The sequence below is a fragment of the Parasteatoda tepidariorum genome, chromosome 7, assembly GCF_043381705.1.
Source record: "Parasteatoda tepidariorum isolate YZ-2023 chromosome 7, CAS_Ptep_4.0, whole genome shotgun sequence".
Lineage (NCBI taxonomy): Eukaryota > Metazoa > Arthropoda > Arachnida > Araneae > Theridiidae > Parasteatoda > Parasteatoda tepidariorum.
This window is the reverse complement of record NC_092210.1, coordinates 27,394,204-27,411,714: the sequence shown is the minus strand read 5'-3', so window position 1 is coordinate 27,411,714 and position 17,511 is coordinate 27,394,204. Positions and strand designations below refer to the sequence as shown.

The following is a 17,511-nucleotide window of genomic DNA, read 5'->3' as shown; positions in this document are numbered from 1 at the left end:
TGTTAAGATAAATAGCCTATTTTAATATTTATAATCATACATTCAATGAAGCACAATGTGAAATTAAAGTAATCAAAAGGATTTTGGCAAAAGATGTCATTGCAAAAACTCTTCTTTTGAAAGTGGAATTAATCTATTTCTAATAATCAAAATTTAAGCAATTGATTGTTTTCAATAATTACATATGCCTTGGGAATTATTGCTCGTCAGGTAACACTTGAGAAACACAAATACTCTAAATGAAATGCGAATATTTGCAGTTCGAATTAGAAATATGAATTGGCACAAATGATGACAAGGTAAATTACTTAACATTATTTAATATTCTTATGCTGTTCAGATTCAGTAATTATACTGAACTTATTATTTAAATTATAGTTGTCAAAGGGAATATTAAAGCTAATGTGTATGAAATAAAGGCTATTTTTTTTGTCTGAAAAGTGTATTTTAAGCTAAAAATAGTTTATGTTTTATGATTTTAATGATAATTGTATTTCAAAGTTTAATAAAATAATTTGTTACATGAATACTAAACTGATTAGTTTAAAAAAATAGATGTGAATATATTGTCATACATATAATTTCTTAAATTATCAATACGATATTTTCTAATTGCATATGCATCACAAAAATATAAATACAATCATAAAAACTTTACACTAATTTCAACACTGTATCCAAAAACCTTGAAATTTATCAAAATAAAAAATTGTGTGAAAAAATTCTTAATAGATTTTTAAATGTTTTATTTTTGGAACTTAGACATTTTAAAGAAGCCTTTTTTGCTAATGATGCTTAAACAGTGTTCAAGTACATGTCTTCAGAAAGAAATATCCACTTAGAAGTCTAGGAAATTATAAGACATTAGTTTTGGAAAGATATTAGTTTTAACTGTTTGTAAAGTATGAAATGATCTAATATTGATTATTTGTTCTACCTATTCTCCAGAAATAGTAGAGAACAGAAAATGATTCAAGAGTTTATTTTCATTGTTGAAGAAATTTCTTTGGCTTTTTGTTGGTTCATTTAATTTCCTCACTCTCTTTTTCAATTTTATAATGGGGTTTTCACTTTGTTTTTTTTTCTTATTTATTTACATTTGCTTTGGAGATTTAAATTTTCCATTCTACCTGCTCTAATATTACTTTAAAAAATAATATCTTAAAATATTTATCAATATTTTCCATATCAATTAAATCTTCTGGTTCATCAAGCTGTACCTGGTAAATGACTAAATCTTTCCAATCTAACTCAAAAAGTATATATATATATTGCTTCTTGCATCTTCATATATATATTAGACAAGACATTAAGAGGTCCTTTCTCTTCCCACCAAACTCAACTTTTAGAGGGGAGAAGACGAGGAAGGAAAGTTCTTAAAATGCATTTAATCCTCATTATTTAATTTTCACAAAAAACTGATGGATAATTACTTTATTTCGCTGAATCTTTCGATACATGTAAAATACATGTCCAGCAGCCAATCACAATTGGAGATATAAAACACACAGTATTTTAGAATCTCTTTTGATTTTTTTCAGATAAAATTATGCCAATACAATTCTGCAACCAACAGCTTTCAATAAAAAGTTAAATAGTATACAGTTGCCTGTTTTTAGATCTTTGATAAGTATCTTTATTTTTATGCAATTAAAGTTAGAAGATGTTCTTAGTTACATCCAAATTAGTTTCCATCAATTTAAACTGTAATGAAATTAGATTTTAAAAATTTAAAAACTGACAAACGTGTAGTTTTAAATAAGTTACTAGAAAAACCACAAATTACATCATGTTATTGCTTTAAAGTTTTGAGAAAAAAATCATAGAAGACTTAAAGATTATCAACTATTATTTCCCCGAATCTAAAATAGCAACCTCTTTATTTTCTACCTTTTTTAAAAGATACTGTGCTGTCTAAAAATACAGCATCATCAAAAGCTTAAGTATCATTAATATCAAGAAAACACGAATTTAACCTAAAATCAAAAGGGGGAAGGTAGAAGTCTCCTAATATCAAATAAAATTTGTAAATGAAAGGAAAAAAAAAAGAACCTTCTTTAACTCATTTGGTAACTTCAAATATATCTTGGAAATATAAAAAAATCACAAGAATCAAGAAGAAAAAACTACCAATACTAAAAATCGATTCATAATATTATTGAATTGTCAAATAAGTAAGAGAAAGTATGACCCCACCCCCGAAAACCTTACCAAAAAGAATTTCTTTTTCAATAGTTAGAATCTCAACAAAAAAGAAAATTACTGAGTATGAATGAATGTATATCTTCCATTACTAAGTATTACAATAGTCTCTCATATGACTCTGTTATCAGCCACCCGCAAATTTGTGTTTTTTTCTAACCTTCATGCTCAAAAGAAGTTGAACATAGACACATTCACCCCGTTTCAACATTATTATTTTTTTTGAAGAAGAGTCATTATTCCAATTGACAAAATTGCACACAACATAACTCAATGAATCACATGACATCTAAAAACAACAATGTCCCAAAAATGAAACTAATACAGTAGGGAACCGATTATCCGGAACGATCGGGACCATCGCTATTCCGGATAACTGATTTTTCCGGTTTTCTGAATCGCTACAAAAAGCCGTTTTTTTTATTGTTAAACCCAACTTAAAAAAAAAAATTTTGGAAATAATCTTAAAAAGAAGAAAAAACGATGAAGTAATACAGTAATGATTATTTCTAAAATGATGGTATGGTAAACATCTTTCTAAAAAGAAAGAAAAATCCTAAAATCTTATGAGGAAAAAATTATTTTTTTAAAAAAATGGCGGGAAAATGTACTGAATTTCGTTCCGGTTATTTGGTTTTCCGGTTTTCTGATTTCCGGATAACGGGTTCTGAACTGTATTTTAAAATTTGAAACTAAAATTTTGAATTTCATGCCGAGCAGTAGGTTATATATTATCTTTTTAAAAACTCATATATACCATATTCAAACTATAAAAATTGGAATTTTTCGTAAATTTAAAGTTGAAATAAAATGATTATAAAAACAAAATCTAACTAAATTTAAAAAATACTTTATAATGTAAATTTTAAATATACTTAAAAAATATTAAAACTTCAATTGCTCTTATAATTCAAAATCCAGGTTCCATTATTGGAACATGGGTGGAAGAACAGTTAATAGTACCCCCAGATAATTTGTCTTTGTTCAGTGGTCAACATACAAGATAGACAAGTTACAAAAGTTTTATTCCCTTTAACTATATAGGATAAATTCAGTTCTTGATTATAGATGCCAACATAGACAGGTAGTCAATTTACAAAGCTGATAATCCTGAGAGGAATAAAATCACAAAAACTATTTGCCAAATGGTAAAGATAACACGATTAAACAACTTTCAATTTCAATATAAAACATGCACTATAATGAAAATTATTTAAATACTGTGTAAAGAAACAAAGCATTATACAAAAAATATGGAACTTTAATCAATGTATCAGACTATTTTTACAATTTTCAAGTACAAAAACGAAAGGTAAAAGAAATACAGTTCTATAATTTAATGCCTAGTAAACACAAAACAATTATTTAATACAAAGTAAACATTTTAAATCTACATTTAACTTAATTTTAAGACTTGAAAGAAAGGGAAAAAAATCTTGAAATGCATGAAAGGTATTTTTGCTACATAATGTCAGAGATCTAATATGTTCAAACACAAAACTTTTCTTCAGTCTAAAATAAAAAATAATAACTATTAGATTTGGATACAGATACAATTAGACATTTTAAACTGTAACGAAAAGAATTAGAAATGATTAAAACAGCCATAGATACTACACTGTGGTTTTTTAGTATGAATTTAACATAAATAACTAATATTTTATTCAAAAATTAAATTTTTTTAAAATTTTAGACATTTAATCTTCACACATTTTCGTTTATTAGAAAAAAGAAGCTAAATTAAAATTTTATATTATTTATGATTAAAAATATTCCCACAAATGTGACTTATAAAATTAAGATTAATTAGTTATTGAATTAGGATTTAAATCTATGATATAGAAATCTTATAAAACTTAAAACAAGATGTTAATTAAATAAATAATCCTGATATATTATCCGATTAAAAACTTCATTCACTTCAAAAATATATAAATAGGAAATAACTATCAACATGTCCGAGCACTCAGTGAGGGTCTGTTTTTTACTTGAAACATGTCGAATTATTTCCTATTTATATATTTTTGAAGCCAATCAAGTTTTTAATCAAGTAATGATATTAGTTACTTCATTTGAATCAGTATCTTACTGAAAACAACACCACATTCTGATAAGTAGGTACTTTACTTATGTCGCACTGGAGCTGCACAATGTGCTATCGGGGATGGACAGGTAAACATTCTTGAGGATGATCCGAAGGCATGCTATTACAATTTTGATTCTCCGCAGAGAGGATAACTCCCCCGTCCTGGTAACTTGAGTACCTGTGTGTGAAGTCAAGCATTTAATGGTAGAACAGTTCAACGAGGACTGGCACTGTGCACCCTCGGTCCCTACACAGGCTAATCAAAGTAGTCACCCACCTGCTTACTGACAGCACCAAGTGATGCTTGACTTCAGTGTTCTACTGGGATGCTTCTTTTCGGTCAGTCTACTCCACATTCCGAAAACCCACAAATGCAATGTCCGTTGTTTAATGTGATCATTTCAGTACCTGAAGGTTTTAATTACAACAAACAGCTGAATTCACTAACAGAATATCTATTGAAATTTTTAGGTTTTTCATGGCAGTATGAGTGTAAATATACAATCTAAATAATCACCGAAAAATTCTGCAGTTTAATATTTAATTAGAAATCTTAATTGAATAAGTGAAACTATATTTAAATTTTATACAAATAAGGTTTAAGTTAGACAAATTAAATTTGCTCCTCTTCTTTGATTCTTTAAACTTTGACACATGGCACTTAGCATGTTAAAGCCAGTTATTTCGGTTCACTTGTTGAACCAGCTGCGAGCAAAAAGATAATTAAGTAAAAGAAAACTTCTGCTATCTACCAGTTTAAACAGGACTAAACTAAGTAAGCACCTCTTATTTTCACTTTCACTTCCTTTCCCCATAAATCTCACCTTTCTAAATGCGAACAAATCCCACCTCCCTTAAATAATGAAAAATAATTAGTTTTTATAAGTGTCGATCAAGAGCCTGGTGTTATTATGACAAGAGACAATCTGGTCCATTTCTTAAAAAACATATGTGAAACATTGATTTTGGTCACTTGTTCTCTGATTCAAAGGACTTTGTATGTAGTAAATTTCGATGATGGACAAAGTGGTTTTGATTCTAATATCCCTGTGGTCAGGATTCTGATGACCAAAAAAAAGTTTAATGTTATTATATATAAATGATTGAAATTTTGATGGCTATAAACAGCAGACTCTACCAATCAGAAATTACAAACCAGCAGATGCTGTATCTTAATATAGCAAAATGAGGCAATTTACCACTAAAAAACATATAAAATGTTGGCCATTAATACATTATCTATTGCAAACACAGCCAAAATCTATCAACTAAATATTTTTTCATTGATTTAAAAATATTAGGGGAAAGATAAGCAAAAATAAGAATGCGAAACTTATTTGAATGAAACTAATTTGAAAAGAAAATAATTAAAAAAATATATTTTTAACATCAAATATTAAACCTTTCTAAAAAGAAATTTCAAATACATAAACAATCAATGTTTAATTAAAGTTAATCATAATTTATTGAATTAAATTAAATACATAAAATAACTAAAAATCAACAGCTTTTATATAACAGATTAACAAAAATAAATAAAATTTAAAAAAAAAAATAATCTGGAGTTTAAAATTGACTCTTCAATATTTTGTTACAAATTTTACTNAAAAAAAAAAAAAAAACGACACAAATATAAAAATTTTAATTTTAACTATAAAATAAATACATTATCCTAAAATATTAAACAAAGCTGCAAGAAAAAGAAAAGGAGAACTTATTAATTAAAAAAAGAAAAGAAAAACTTTTCAAAACTAAGTCATTCTAAAAAAATTAATAAAAATATTAAACAAACTGTAATTAAAATTAAATAGTATTTAGTTAACTGATGAAGGTTTTTAAGAATAAAAGGGAAATAAATATTAAAAATGCATTATGTTAATAAAAAAATATTTAAAAAAATTATAATGGTAAATCACAAACCAACAATCATGTAAGTTAATTAATGTTATCCATTTAATTGAAGTCAGGGTTGGGGTTTTAGACATCCTAAACTGGTTTTGGACAGGACACATGGGTTTTACTGTCTTAAACTGGGTAAAACTGTCTTAAAGTGTCCAAAACCTTGAAATTTGGTAAAGGGTAAAAATTCTATAGGTGTAACCATTGTACACATAATAATTACATGTATCAATAAATATTTGATATTTTTTATACAATTTACTTCAACTTATTAAAGGAAAATAATATAATATAATATGAAAAAGTTTATAGTTTTTGAAGCTCCACAATTCATTGAACAACAAAAGTGAGTTTAAATATAAATATGCTTTTAATAGTGATAAATAATGTTTTTGCATAAAGATCAATAATGCAATATTAATAAATAATAATTTTTTTAAAAAAATACCTTTTTAATACCGTTTAAAAATTAACCTTTTATTTTTCACAATATTGTTTTTAAAAAATTTTATAATTCCGGCATAACAGGATGATAAAAAAGACATCTATTAAAAAAAAAAAAAAAAAATTTTAAGTATAAATATATTAGCTTAAATTGAAAATACAAAAATAACTGGAAAATGTATTAACAGTTTTGAAGGGGATAACATCAGTTTCAGTTACTGACACTGGTCCTGTATCATCACTATGCTAAAAGAATTGAACATGAAATAAATAAAAGTATTCTTGAATAGTACTATAGATAGATAAACCTGTTTATGACTAACCAAGCACTTAGTCCCTTCCCTAATATCTTAATCTGTATGGCAAGGTCAAACTCCAGTTATGTACTATTGAATGAGAGGACCAATTGAACTTGATTACTGATTAATCTTGTTTTGTTTAATGTTTAAATTGAAGGGTCAAACAATATTAATAAAACATTATACTTTTAAAAACAAATATTCTCTAGTGGATTTAATTATCAATATGTTATTAGTTCTATGTTTATTTTACCTCTTAAATATTGTTCAGATAAAATTGTGGCATAATTTGAGTAAAAGAGTTTTGGACAAAACGGTTTAAGTCGTGGATTAATCCATTCTGTCCTAAACCTTGCCAACCCTGATTGAAGTTAAGCCAAATTATAATAAAACACTAAAAAATTAATTAATACATAACAAAAATAATCATTAAAAAGTGATAAAAAAGAAGGAAAACTTATTGATCAAATTAAATAAAAACACTTAAAAATTACCAAATGGAAACAATACTCACACTAATTTTAAAAAATAAAACAGATATCTTAAAATTCATGAATAAGAACTAGATCAATTAGAAATGTATCACTAATAAAAAGAGAAAATTGCCGTCTGCTATATAAAATAATTGTCTGCTTTTAGTAGTAAATAATGGTATGCTTATGTATAAACAATCTGCTTTTATTTTTTTTTCTTATTTTACCAAAAAGAAAAAATATACTTATACTATAAAAGCAGAATATTTTATTGGTAAGAGTTTGACGATTTTTAACAAACACAGATGTAATTCCACATCAGACAAAACTTGTAAATGATACTGCACCTCTATGCCCATAAGCAGAATATTTTCAAATGTTCTGCAACAGGACTTATTAATTTATGCAAATGTTCTGCAAGCATTTCACAGCGAAAAAAAATCAACTTTACGTTAAAATACTATATTTTCATTTATTAAAAAAAAGGATCATGCACAGAAACACTACATTATTTTTTAAACCAAGGCAAACATTCTTGATTTATTACTTTTTCAATCACTTTTGAAGTACAAAATTTTGTTAATGACAATGATGAATTATTAATAAAATGCCTATGCTATGAAGGTCCGAACATTAAAATAAGGCCTGCCTTAAAAATCTTTCGAAGGAAAACGTTGTCACTTATTTAATATACAAATTGTTCTGCAGGACTTCCGTTTGTTCTGCTACGTACGTCACAGTTTCAGGCACTTTCTGCTTCTGGGCCTCTATGTAATCAGAATCCATTCAATTAAAAAATGTTTCTTTAATAGATATCAAATAAATATAGCAGACGCAGGGTTATCACTGAAATCGAAGAACAAAATTATCTGACTTTTCCAGACATATTTTTAAAAAATTCCAGCCAGACAGACATCGTGTACTGACAGCACTGCAGTCAAAATATACAGTTAACCACAAAAAATTTCTATTATTAATTTGTACAATACATTGTATATTTCATTTCAATTAAAAAATATAACACCACAATACAGAAAAAAAATGGTAGTAACAACCAAAGAAATATATGACACAAAAGAGAAAAAAATATTTTTTAAAATAATATTTTTTGTCTTACTTAGACAACATTTTTCTTTTTTTTTTTTTTTATCCAGCTATTTGGAAGTCAATGGCAGAAATTTCTAATGAAAAATCCTTGATGAATTTTTTATCCCTAATTTTGATGAATTTTTTATAACTAATTTTGTATCCCTGTTTAATTTAATTTTATACTTTCATACCTGCATAATGCGAAAGATACAAAAATGAACAACAAGAGAGAACTTTTTAAAGAAAATTCCCTGACTTTTCCCAGTATTCCAGGTATTATAGCAAACCTGCAGACAATAAAAAAAAATTTCAATTCGTATTAATTAATGTATTATCCGATATTATAAAACAATAATTTGTCATAATAAATCAAGGATAATAAAATTTGAGAAACAAAAGTGGTTTAAAAAAAACTTAAGAAGTCTATACTCTCAAGGAACTCTGACATCTATTGACAACATTCCAGAAATGCTTCATAATAGTAGGTACCTTGAGGATACACTCAATAACGGTTCGTCTGGGGGAAAAATGATTATCTTTTTTAATCCTCTATTGCTTGAGCAAAAATTACTGCTAAAAACGAAAGAGTGTATTCTCTCAATTTGATAGTGCGTCAAATTACCAGTTTTCCTGATATTCCTGGTACTAACGAGCCTCATTTCAAGCAGTTAAAAGTACTTTTCTTATGTAAACTCAAGAACATTTAATAAATTTCTTTTAGTTTTAAAAACTTCCCTAACTACAAAGTTGCGAAACAATCACGTTGATAAATACGAAGCGGAAGAAAAAAAATTTAAATAACTATTTTAAGAATATCAATATAAAAGTAAAGATATAAGGTTACCTAAAAATCTTTGTTATTCAGCAGCACTTAAACCTTTTTGAATAATATATTCTATAATATCTTTAACTCTCAATAACTTCTCCGCATCTGCATCAGGAATTTCGAAGTTAAAATCATCTTCAATATTCATGATTAATTCCACATGGTCTAAACTATCTAAACCAAGGTCATTCATGAAATGTGAATCCAAAGTTAGCTAAAATAATATTCAAAAGAATTACTTATAAGTAAATTATTTATCATACATTTTAGATAGAATTAAAAAATTATATAATCATTTCCACAGAGTTAGTATTTTTAAAACACGTAATTTTTATTACCTTGTCAGCTGGTATTTTGTCAAATGTTTTGCAAACATGTAAAACTTTTTGGGTTACCTCCTCTGAACTAAACTTCTCATCACTAGAAAAATTTCTTACAGATGGAGTTAAGTTGGCAAAGACCTAAGAATAGAAAATATTGATCAAATAAAGATTGTGGACATGACAAATAATTAAATAGGCATATTTATTCCACCACTAGCAAATTTCATTGAGCATAAAAAGCTCACAACAGTTTGAAAACACAATTTACTTATATGCAAAATGACCCAAAATAGGTTTTCATTTCTTGGTAAACTAAAAATGAAGGTACTAACAGCACTAATGAATACACAACAGGTTTCAGAATATGATCGATAATATATCCATGTAAAATGAAATTTTGCAAGCATGAAAGTATTAATCTAAACACACAGACTTATAACATAATAAATTAAAATTGTCTTTTTCCAAACAAAGTTTTCCGTGTATAAATTTTTTTAAAAATACACACATGCCAACACAATAGTAATAGTCTAAACACACAGTTTCATAATAATATAAATTAAAATTATCATTTTCTTGTACATAAAGAGTTTTCTGGAAACATTTTTAAAACTAACATAAAGTTTAAGTTAAATAATTTATGACTTATAAGCCAAATTTTTCTATCAATAATTTGACTCATTTTTGAGAAAATTTCCATAAAAATAATTTTATACCATCAGCAGAATAAAAATAATAATAAATAAAGCAAATTATTAAACTAATTTGTTTCCTGTTACATTATTTGATACTACTAGAATTGATACTATGAACAAGGATTTGGATAAATCTGGGTTTTAAACTAGAAATTAATAAAACAGATAAGAATTTGTATTTTATAAGTTCAGTTAACGTCTTTACTTTAAAAAAAAAATAGAATTAGATGAATTTAAACATTGTAATCAAAACGTGGTTAAAACCTATTTAACTACATGCCTCATTATGCCATCGTAATTCCAAAAAATACATTACTGGTGCAGTCTCTTACATAAAATAGTGTGTGAGTTACCTATATATTTTTATGAATTGCACTAATTTTAAATGACCAAAATAAGTAATATTAAAAATTAATATGAAAAAAAAAAAACATGGGAATAGCTCAGAGTTTTGTAAAGTGCTAAAATCTGATTTAATAAGTTATTAAATGACCTGTCTAATCCTCATTTAAATCATGCACCATTATGACCATTCTTTAATTGATATTAAAAGCATTTTAACTTTGCATTGTCCTGGTAGGGAATTTAAAAGAAATATATACTTAAAAATTTAATTTATATACCAATTACTTGCTGTATGTCCCATTGCGGGCTTGCACAGATTATTCTTTCATACTACAATGCTCTCTGAGGTTACTAAGGGCAACCACCCTCCGGAGTACTTGAAGCAATTGGCTCTGGAGATAATAAACCTTGTTCCTGCTGACGTTCTTAAAATCTATACGGATGGTAGAGGTGACGATCACCACCACGCCGGCGGTGGAATTTACACTATATATCACGCTGAAGTACACGAATCAAGATCACTAAGAAATCCAGATTTCTGTTCAGTGTTTCACAGTGACCTTATTGCTATTCAAACAGGTCTGGAAAATATCAGGACTAGAGCCACTTTTGGGAATGTCTGGATCTTCATGGACAGTCGTAGGTGTATTCAGCAACTGAGCAATTGGGAGAGAGTAACGGACCAGGCTGGTGTCTCTATACTTCGTTTATTAAATGCGCTCTCAACTTTCCATGACATCCATATTCAGTTGATACCCTCACACATGGGTCTTTTTGGCAACGAACCTGCTGATCAGTTGGCAAAAGAAGGTACTTCCCTCCCAGCCTCTCCGAACACGGCCCTCATTTACTGTGGATTATTTTCTATCCCCAAATCTAAAATTAATAAAGCTTGGATTGTTCCACCAGATCACAATTGGTATCCCCGCAAGCGTCCTGGAGGAGCCCTTGACCTTCAGGGTACATGTGCCGACCAAACGCTACCTATAGATTTGTCCGTGGGCATACTAAGAGCCTCACTTTCAGTAGACAAGTTTAACTTTTTCCAACTTGTAAAAAGTGCAACCCCAGCAAGGCTAGTCCTCACCATCTACTTGACTGCCTGGATTTCACCATGGAAGAGGTTCTTGAGAGACCTCTCATTTTCCTTGATTTTTTGAAGACTCACGGCCTCATGGATCTGGCATAGCTCTGCTATCCCAGCTGGGATTGCAGACAGCACTCACGACAAATTAATTAAAGGGGATATTTCCGTATCTGATCTGCCTCACCAACTAAAATTGCCAAGATACCGAATGGATTTTAAAATTACGGTTTCTGTTTTTTTTAAATCACATACAGGTTTGCCTGGAGGTAAGCTACAAGTTAAACTCTGGGATATTTCATATCGTGATCTGTTACAACTACAATCGCCAATTAGATTTTAAACTTGCAAATTTAAAAAAAAAAAAAAACCTAGTTGTTTGCCCGGACATGGTTACGAGTTATACCTTTTGATTTAGTCCCTTTCTGCGATGCTTTTTTTTTTATTTTCTCGCGGGCCGCTACACGGAAGTTTTCCAGACTTTCCTTCCAAGACGATTATTCTGCCACAGATCAGGATACGGAAATCTCCCCACAAATAGTGTGTAGAATAATATTCATAAATATGCTAGCTGATATTAAATGCTATGCAACTTTCAACTCCTTTTAGTACACACTAATTAAATTTCCTTTATTTATATAATGATATGCTAAAATGTTAAATATAATTGTTTTCAAATTAATAAGATCTCGATAAGATGCGAAAAGTTTTGCATTGCTTATTAGAATTTTTCGAAAATTACAAACCTTATATAACTAGAAAAATTATACAAAAAGCATATTAAAGGCAATTTTACCATAAATAATACATAACACGAAATTACAACATAAATTATATAGTTTTCCAGGCTAAAAAATCCTTAGCATAATTATCATGCCAAATTTAACCTTTGTTTACCTTGCCACAGAAATAGGAATTACCAAGAGGATAACTACAAGATTTATACAAATTTAAACTGGATATTAAGTAAGTTCTTGTAACATTGCAGGAAACATGTGGTATCTTTCTCGAAACATTTAATATATTTGCTAAAGCAAATCTTAGCCGGATAGCTGATGAACCCATATTTTCGAAAGTTAAAGTACAACAGATTAGGTATTGCCAGATTTTAATTCTCATTTTTATACCAAATTAGCTGTTTAAACAGTTTAAACTCGTTCAACGTTTTCTTTTGTTTGTTTTAAAAATATCGACTTTAATATTAACTAAATGATACTAAACAACTTATTCAGTTTATTATGTGCATTGAGTTTGAAAAAGGAACGTTTTCATTCAATATTTGATATGGCATTTTGAGGGGATTTTAAAAGCATTTATGTTTTTCAATCATATTTAATAAAATCAGGATATCACTTATTTAATGAAATCAGAATATTGCTTTAAATTTTACTTGTTTCAGATATTTAAAGTAAAAACATTGTATTCGTTTTTCCGAATAATTATTTTGCTGATGAAATGAAGTGAAATGAAGATCGAACTATAAATAAACAATAAGGAAAACTGACGACGTACTGTTATATTAAATTATGACAGTAATTGGATATAATTAATAAATTCAGGTTCTTTCTTATAATTTATAATAACCAAAATACTATTGTTTAAATTTTCTTAGCATTGCTTAAATTTTCTAGATAAATTTGGTTTTTCTAATATCCAAGATGGTAAAATTGTTTCACTTATCAGTTTCGTATAAACATCAAACAAAAACTGTCACCCTCTGTTCAACAAGTGACCTAACGTCTTTTGGCTATTTTCAAAGAAATAGTGTTCAAGAATTTTTGAATTTTACTAGTCAAATCCTTATTGAAAGGAGTCAACCTGCTACTAGAACATCTGTTAAAGAGCAGTCCTATATGTGCCATGTTTACGTTAGAGCTGATAGATTGGCTGCAGCTTTAATTTCAGACCACGAATATCCTCACCGAGTTGCGCATACCATTTTGAATAAAGTTCTAGAAGATTTTTCGAGCAAAGTGGCCCCTACTGCTTGGTCTGGAGATCCTAATTCCGTTGTTTTTCCTGCTTTAGAGAAATATCTCACAGATTATCAAAATCCTCGAAATGCTGATGCTATAACAAAAATTCAAGATGAACTAGATGAAACTAAAATTATCATGCATAATACCCTTGAAGCTATATTAAACCGTGGAGAAAAATTGGATGATCTTGTTTCTAAGTCTGAGCAGTTAAGCCTTCAGTCTAAAACTTTTTACACCACAGCTAGAAAAACCAACTCGTGTTGTGTGATTTTGTAAAATAATTTGACACCAAAGGTTTGTCATATCTGCTGAGTGTGACACTAAGTGTTCGCCAATGTTTTTCGAATAAATTCTGAAATTGTCACTTTGTAGTTATAATTAGCCTCTCATTGGAGGAAATGTGTATGATATTACTCTTATCTGAAGAAAAAATAATAGTTTTTTAATTGGATTTCAATATATTGTTTTGTAAATTGAGTGTTTGATATTTATTTTTCTTTTGTATTCATCATTCCACAAATTTTGTATTTTTTAAGTCATTGTAGCTTCGATGTAACCGAATTTGCTTTTGTGAGAAATATATTACATATGTGCAACTACAATAAATGTCTGTCAAAATATTCATAGTTTATTACAAGAACATGTTTTTTTTCCCCTTTAAATTTAACATATCTATTTTTAGAAAAATATTTATATGTATCAAAAATAAAATGTCTTAATTAAATTTTGTGACATTTGTGTTTTTCATAAAATTTTCTATTTACTTGAATTACACATAAACGGAAAAAGGGGTACTTTTTGATTAGCTGGTCGCAAGGAAATTCCTCTACTTTTTTATTTATAAAATTTTTAATTATTGAAATACATACTTAAATTTAAAAGTTGGCAGAAGTCTTCATTTTTTTTTTTTTTTTTTCTTTAANTTTTTTTTTTTTTTTTTTTTTTTGCAACTTTTAACTTATACTCGGCTAACTAAAAAGTACCAACATATGTCTGTTTTTAATCTTTGAAACCTATAAAAATGTTTTCTGAAAATCTATAAAAGTATCTAAAAGACTATTCATGTCCACGTTGTTTTCTTGTAAATTAGTGATACTTTTTCATATTATGACATAGCAAATATTGCGAGATCAACTATTTTCTTCTGCATCTATCTGATGTTTCAATAATTATTAATTTTATAATCTTTTGATACATCAAAATAATTGCATTGTATATGGTAGATAATTGTATCCCTTTTTATTTAACTACTTAGTTCTAATTTTTTTATTATAATTTATGTTATAAATTATAATAAGAAATAAAATCAATCTGCTCTGTGCTAAACAGGTCACAGAGAATTTTAATAAGTGAACATAATAAAAATTTATATTTTTAATGAAACTAAAATTATGTGCCCTACAAATGGGTTTGTGGTTGTGTGACATGGGCAACGCTGCTCCACCGCCATTGCTTCGCCACAGGTGCCCACTGGGTAACGAGAAGAGAGTAGCAGTTCTGGCATTCCTGCCAATGGGGCAATACATCCCAAATGCCCGCCATTAAAAAAAAATAAATAAATAAATAAAATTCTGTAGTTTATTTATAAATATTAATTGTAATTGTTATTATTATTTTTTTTCCCTTGAACTTTGCTATAAATTTGGTATTGGGATATTTCCGTATTGGTACCAATTTCCAAAGTACAAAAAAAAAAATTTACCAAGATGTGATGACAAGTTATACTTTTCAAATTTGTCTCTCTCAGCAATTTTTATTTTTAAAGGGAAAAAAAGCTTCTCATGAGCCTTTGCTAGATTTGATGCAATTTTAGAAATGAAACAATTTTTTGACAGTTAAACAGATCACTCTAGTTAATCTACTCGTTAATAGATAATCTGTCGTAAGACTAATAACCTTATCAGTAATATCTATAGCCGAAAGTTATAAACAGATCATCAACTTTAGGGTATATATCTTATTTTGTGAGCATTTTTTTCTTTTCCTTGGCTTTTATTTTTTGCAGATTGGCCAAACTGCTAAGATTTTTCAGAAGCCAATAAGAACACTGATTTCAAATCAATAAAAAATTTTGCTAACTGTTGAAGAAAATTTTTCTTAATAAAGCATATAAATTAGTACGGTTGAAGACATGAGATGACTTCAATGTAAAAGAGTATGTAAGAGATCTCAAAACCTATAGTGATTGCTTCCTAGTTTGCCAATGAGAATAGCAGGTAAAAAATTGAAACTTCAACTCAGATGGTATTCAATTTTTTATCACATTGATTTGAATAGAATACAAAGAGAAAAAGATAATTGTTTTAGTCAAACCTGTTTCACTGCTTGCTTTCTATTAACTATAAAAAAGTCTTTATAACAGATTTAGCACCAATAGTTTCTGAAGCTGCAAAATATGATTCATTCATTATTTCTTGAAATGACTGATACTTTTTCTTGACAATTCTAATCTTCATTTGAATGCTATTTATTTAGCTGCAATATTTAAATGTAGATTTAATTGAAAGACGTAATTAATTGTAAATTTCAAGTCACTGTCTATAATAATATTTAACACTGACTAAAGGGTGTGGTTGGTATGGTCGTATTGCTTACCTTGACTTGGGCTGGGGTTCATTTGAATGCTATTTATTTAGCTGCAATATTTAAATGTAGATTTAACTTGGCTGGGGTTCGATTTCTTTGTGTATAATGTAGTAATTGATAATAGTTCGGAGTCCACCTGAATAATATTGTCAAGGATTTTTTAGCCAAAAAAATTTACATGTGATTGGAGAGCATGAAATGGCGATCTGGTATCTTCTACCCACTTATTTCTATTGTGGTTATGTAGTGCCTTCATGGGCTGCCAGTATTGTTTCTGAATCATCACTAAAGATGAATCCCAGACCATTGGGAATAGTCCTGTAGTGTAGCTATGGTTTTAGTTTGACTAGAACATTGTATTTATTACCAAAATATTGACCAGAACATTGTATTTATTATGTGAAAATTAATAAATGTGGTGCACGAATCACTCATTGATAATCTTTAGTTTACTTTTTTTATTTACTTTTAAATTCTAATATTGGGTCGAGAGAAAGTTAAAAGGTTATTTTTAGCTTCGAAATTGCAACTTTAGAAAATCAACCCCGTCCTTTCTCCATGCTTCCATTTGTAACTATGAAGATGACTGCATTGGGAGAACTTTTTTATTGTTGTCTGAAAATTATAAGCATACTTTGCTATCTTATTTCCTTTCACATTTAGAAAATTTGAAATAGTTCCAGAAACAATTTATAAGGATATCTTTATGAAAAATATTTCCTAAGAATAAGATCATAATTCTATTGATAACCAAAATTAATAACTATTTTGTGAAGAAAATTTCTTTGTTTTTGTTTCAGAGCATTTCAAAGTTTACTATTCTGTGATTTAATTTTAAAAGAGCTTTTCCAAAGATTTTAATATAGCTATTTTTAATTTAACATTTTTCTAACGCTTTTGAGGCAATTGTTTAAAATGTGCTTCCTGTTCTATGAAAATATATTTAAATTTTAACACACAATGATTCAATTCTCTACTTCAATGTCTACTATGTAGTGTTTATTCAAATTGGCTGGAATCTTATTAACTTTTATTTATGTGTAGCAGAGTAAGCTTAGCTCCGAAAAACTTGGTGGATTCTTATCATATTAGATCCACTTGAAAAAAATTCACCTTTAAAGCCACCTACTTCAGATTTTACAAGTTGAAATTGCATTTTTAATCACTTGTAGTTATCAAAT

General features: G+C 28.0%; 2 protein-coding genes across 3 annotated transcripts; one reads left to right on the top strand and one right to left on the bottom strand.

The window, feature by feature from the left end:
* Nucleotides 1–3,442: 3,442 nt before the first annotated feature.
* Nucleotides 3,443–12,871, bottom strand: LOC107441702 (acyl carrier protein, mitochondrial). Of its 2 annotated transcripts, none has more exons than XM_071183225.1 (4): nt 12,663–12,871; nt 9,657–9,779; nt 9,337–9,532; nt 3,443–4,466 (listed from the first exon to the last, which is right to left on the bottom strand). In XM_071183225.1, exons 1-3 carry the CDS (start codon nt 12,828–12,830, stop codon nt 9,350–9,352), a joined length of 474 nt encoding a protein of 157 aa, XP_071039326.1. In that variant the 5' UTR covers nt 12,831–12,871; the 3' UTR covers nt 3,443–4,466; nt 9,337–9,349. The 2 variants fall into 2 exon arrangements, with proteins under 2 accessions (XP_071039326.1, XP_015910543.2); XM_016055057.3 differs by having other exon boundaries at nt 3,443–3,714.
* A 357-nt stretch (nt 12,872–13,228) lies between these two features.
* On the top strand, nt 13,229–14,468 carry LOC107441701 (synaptobrevin homolog YKT6). The gene has a single exon (XM_016055056.3). The coding sequence runs from the start codon at nt 13,424–13,426 to the stop codon at nt 14,018–14,020; it is 597 nt and encodes a 198-aa protein (XP_015910542.1). The 5' UTR covers nt 13,229–13,423; the 3' UTR covers nt 14,021–14,468.
* Nucleotides 14,469–17,511: the final 3,043 nt, after the last annotated feature.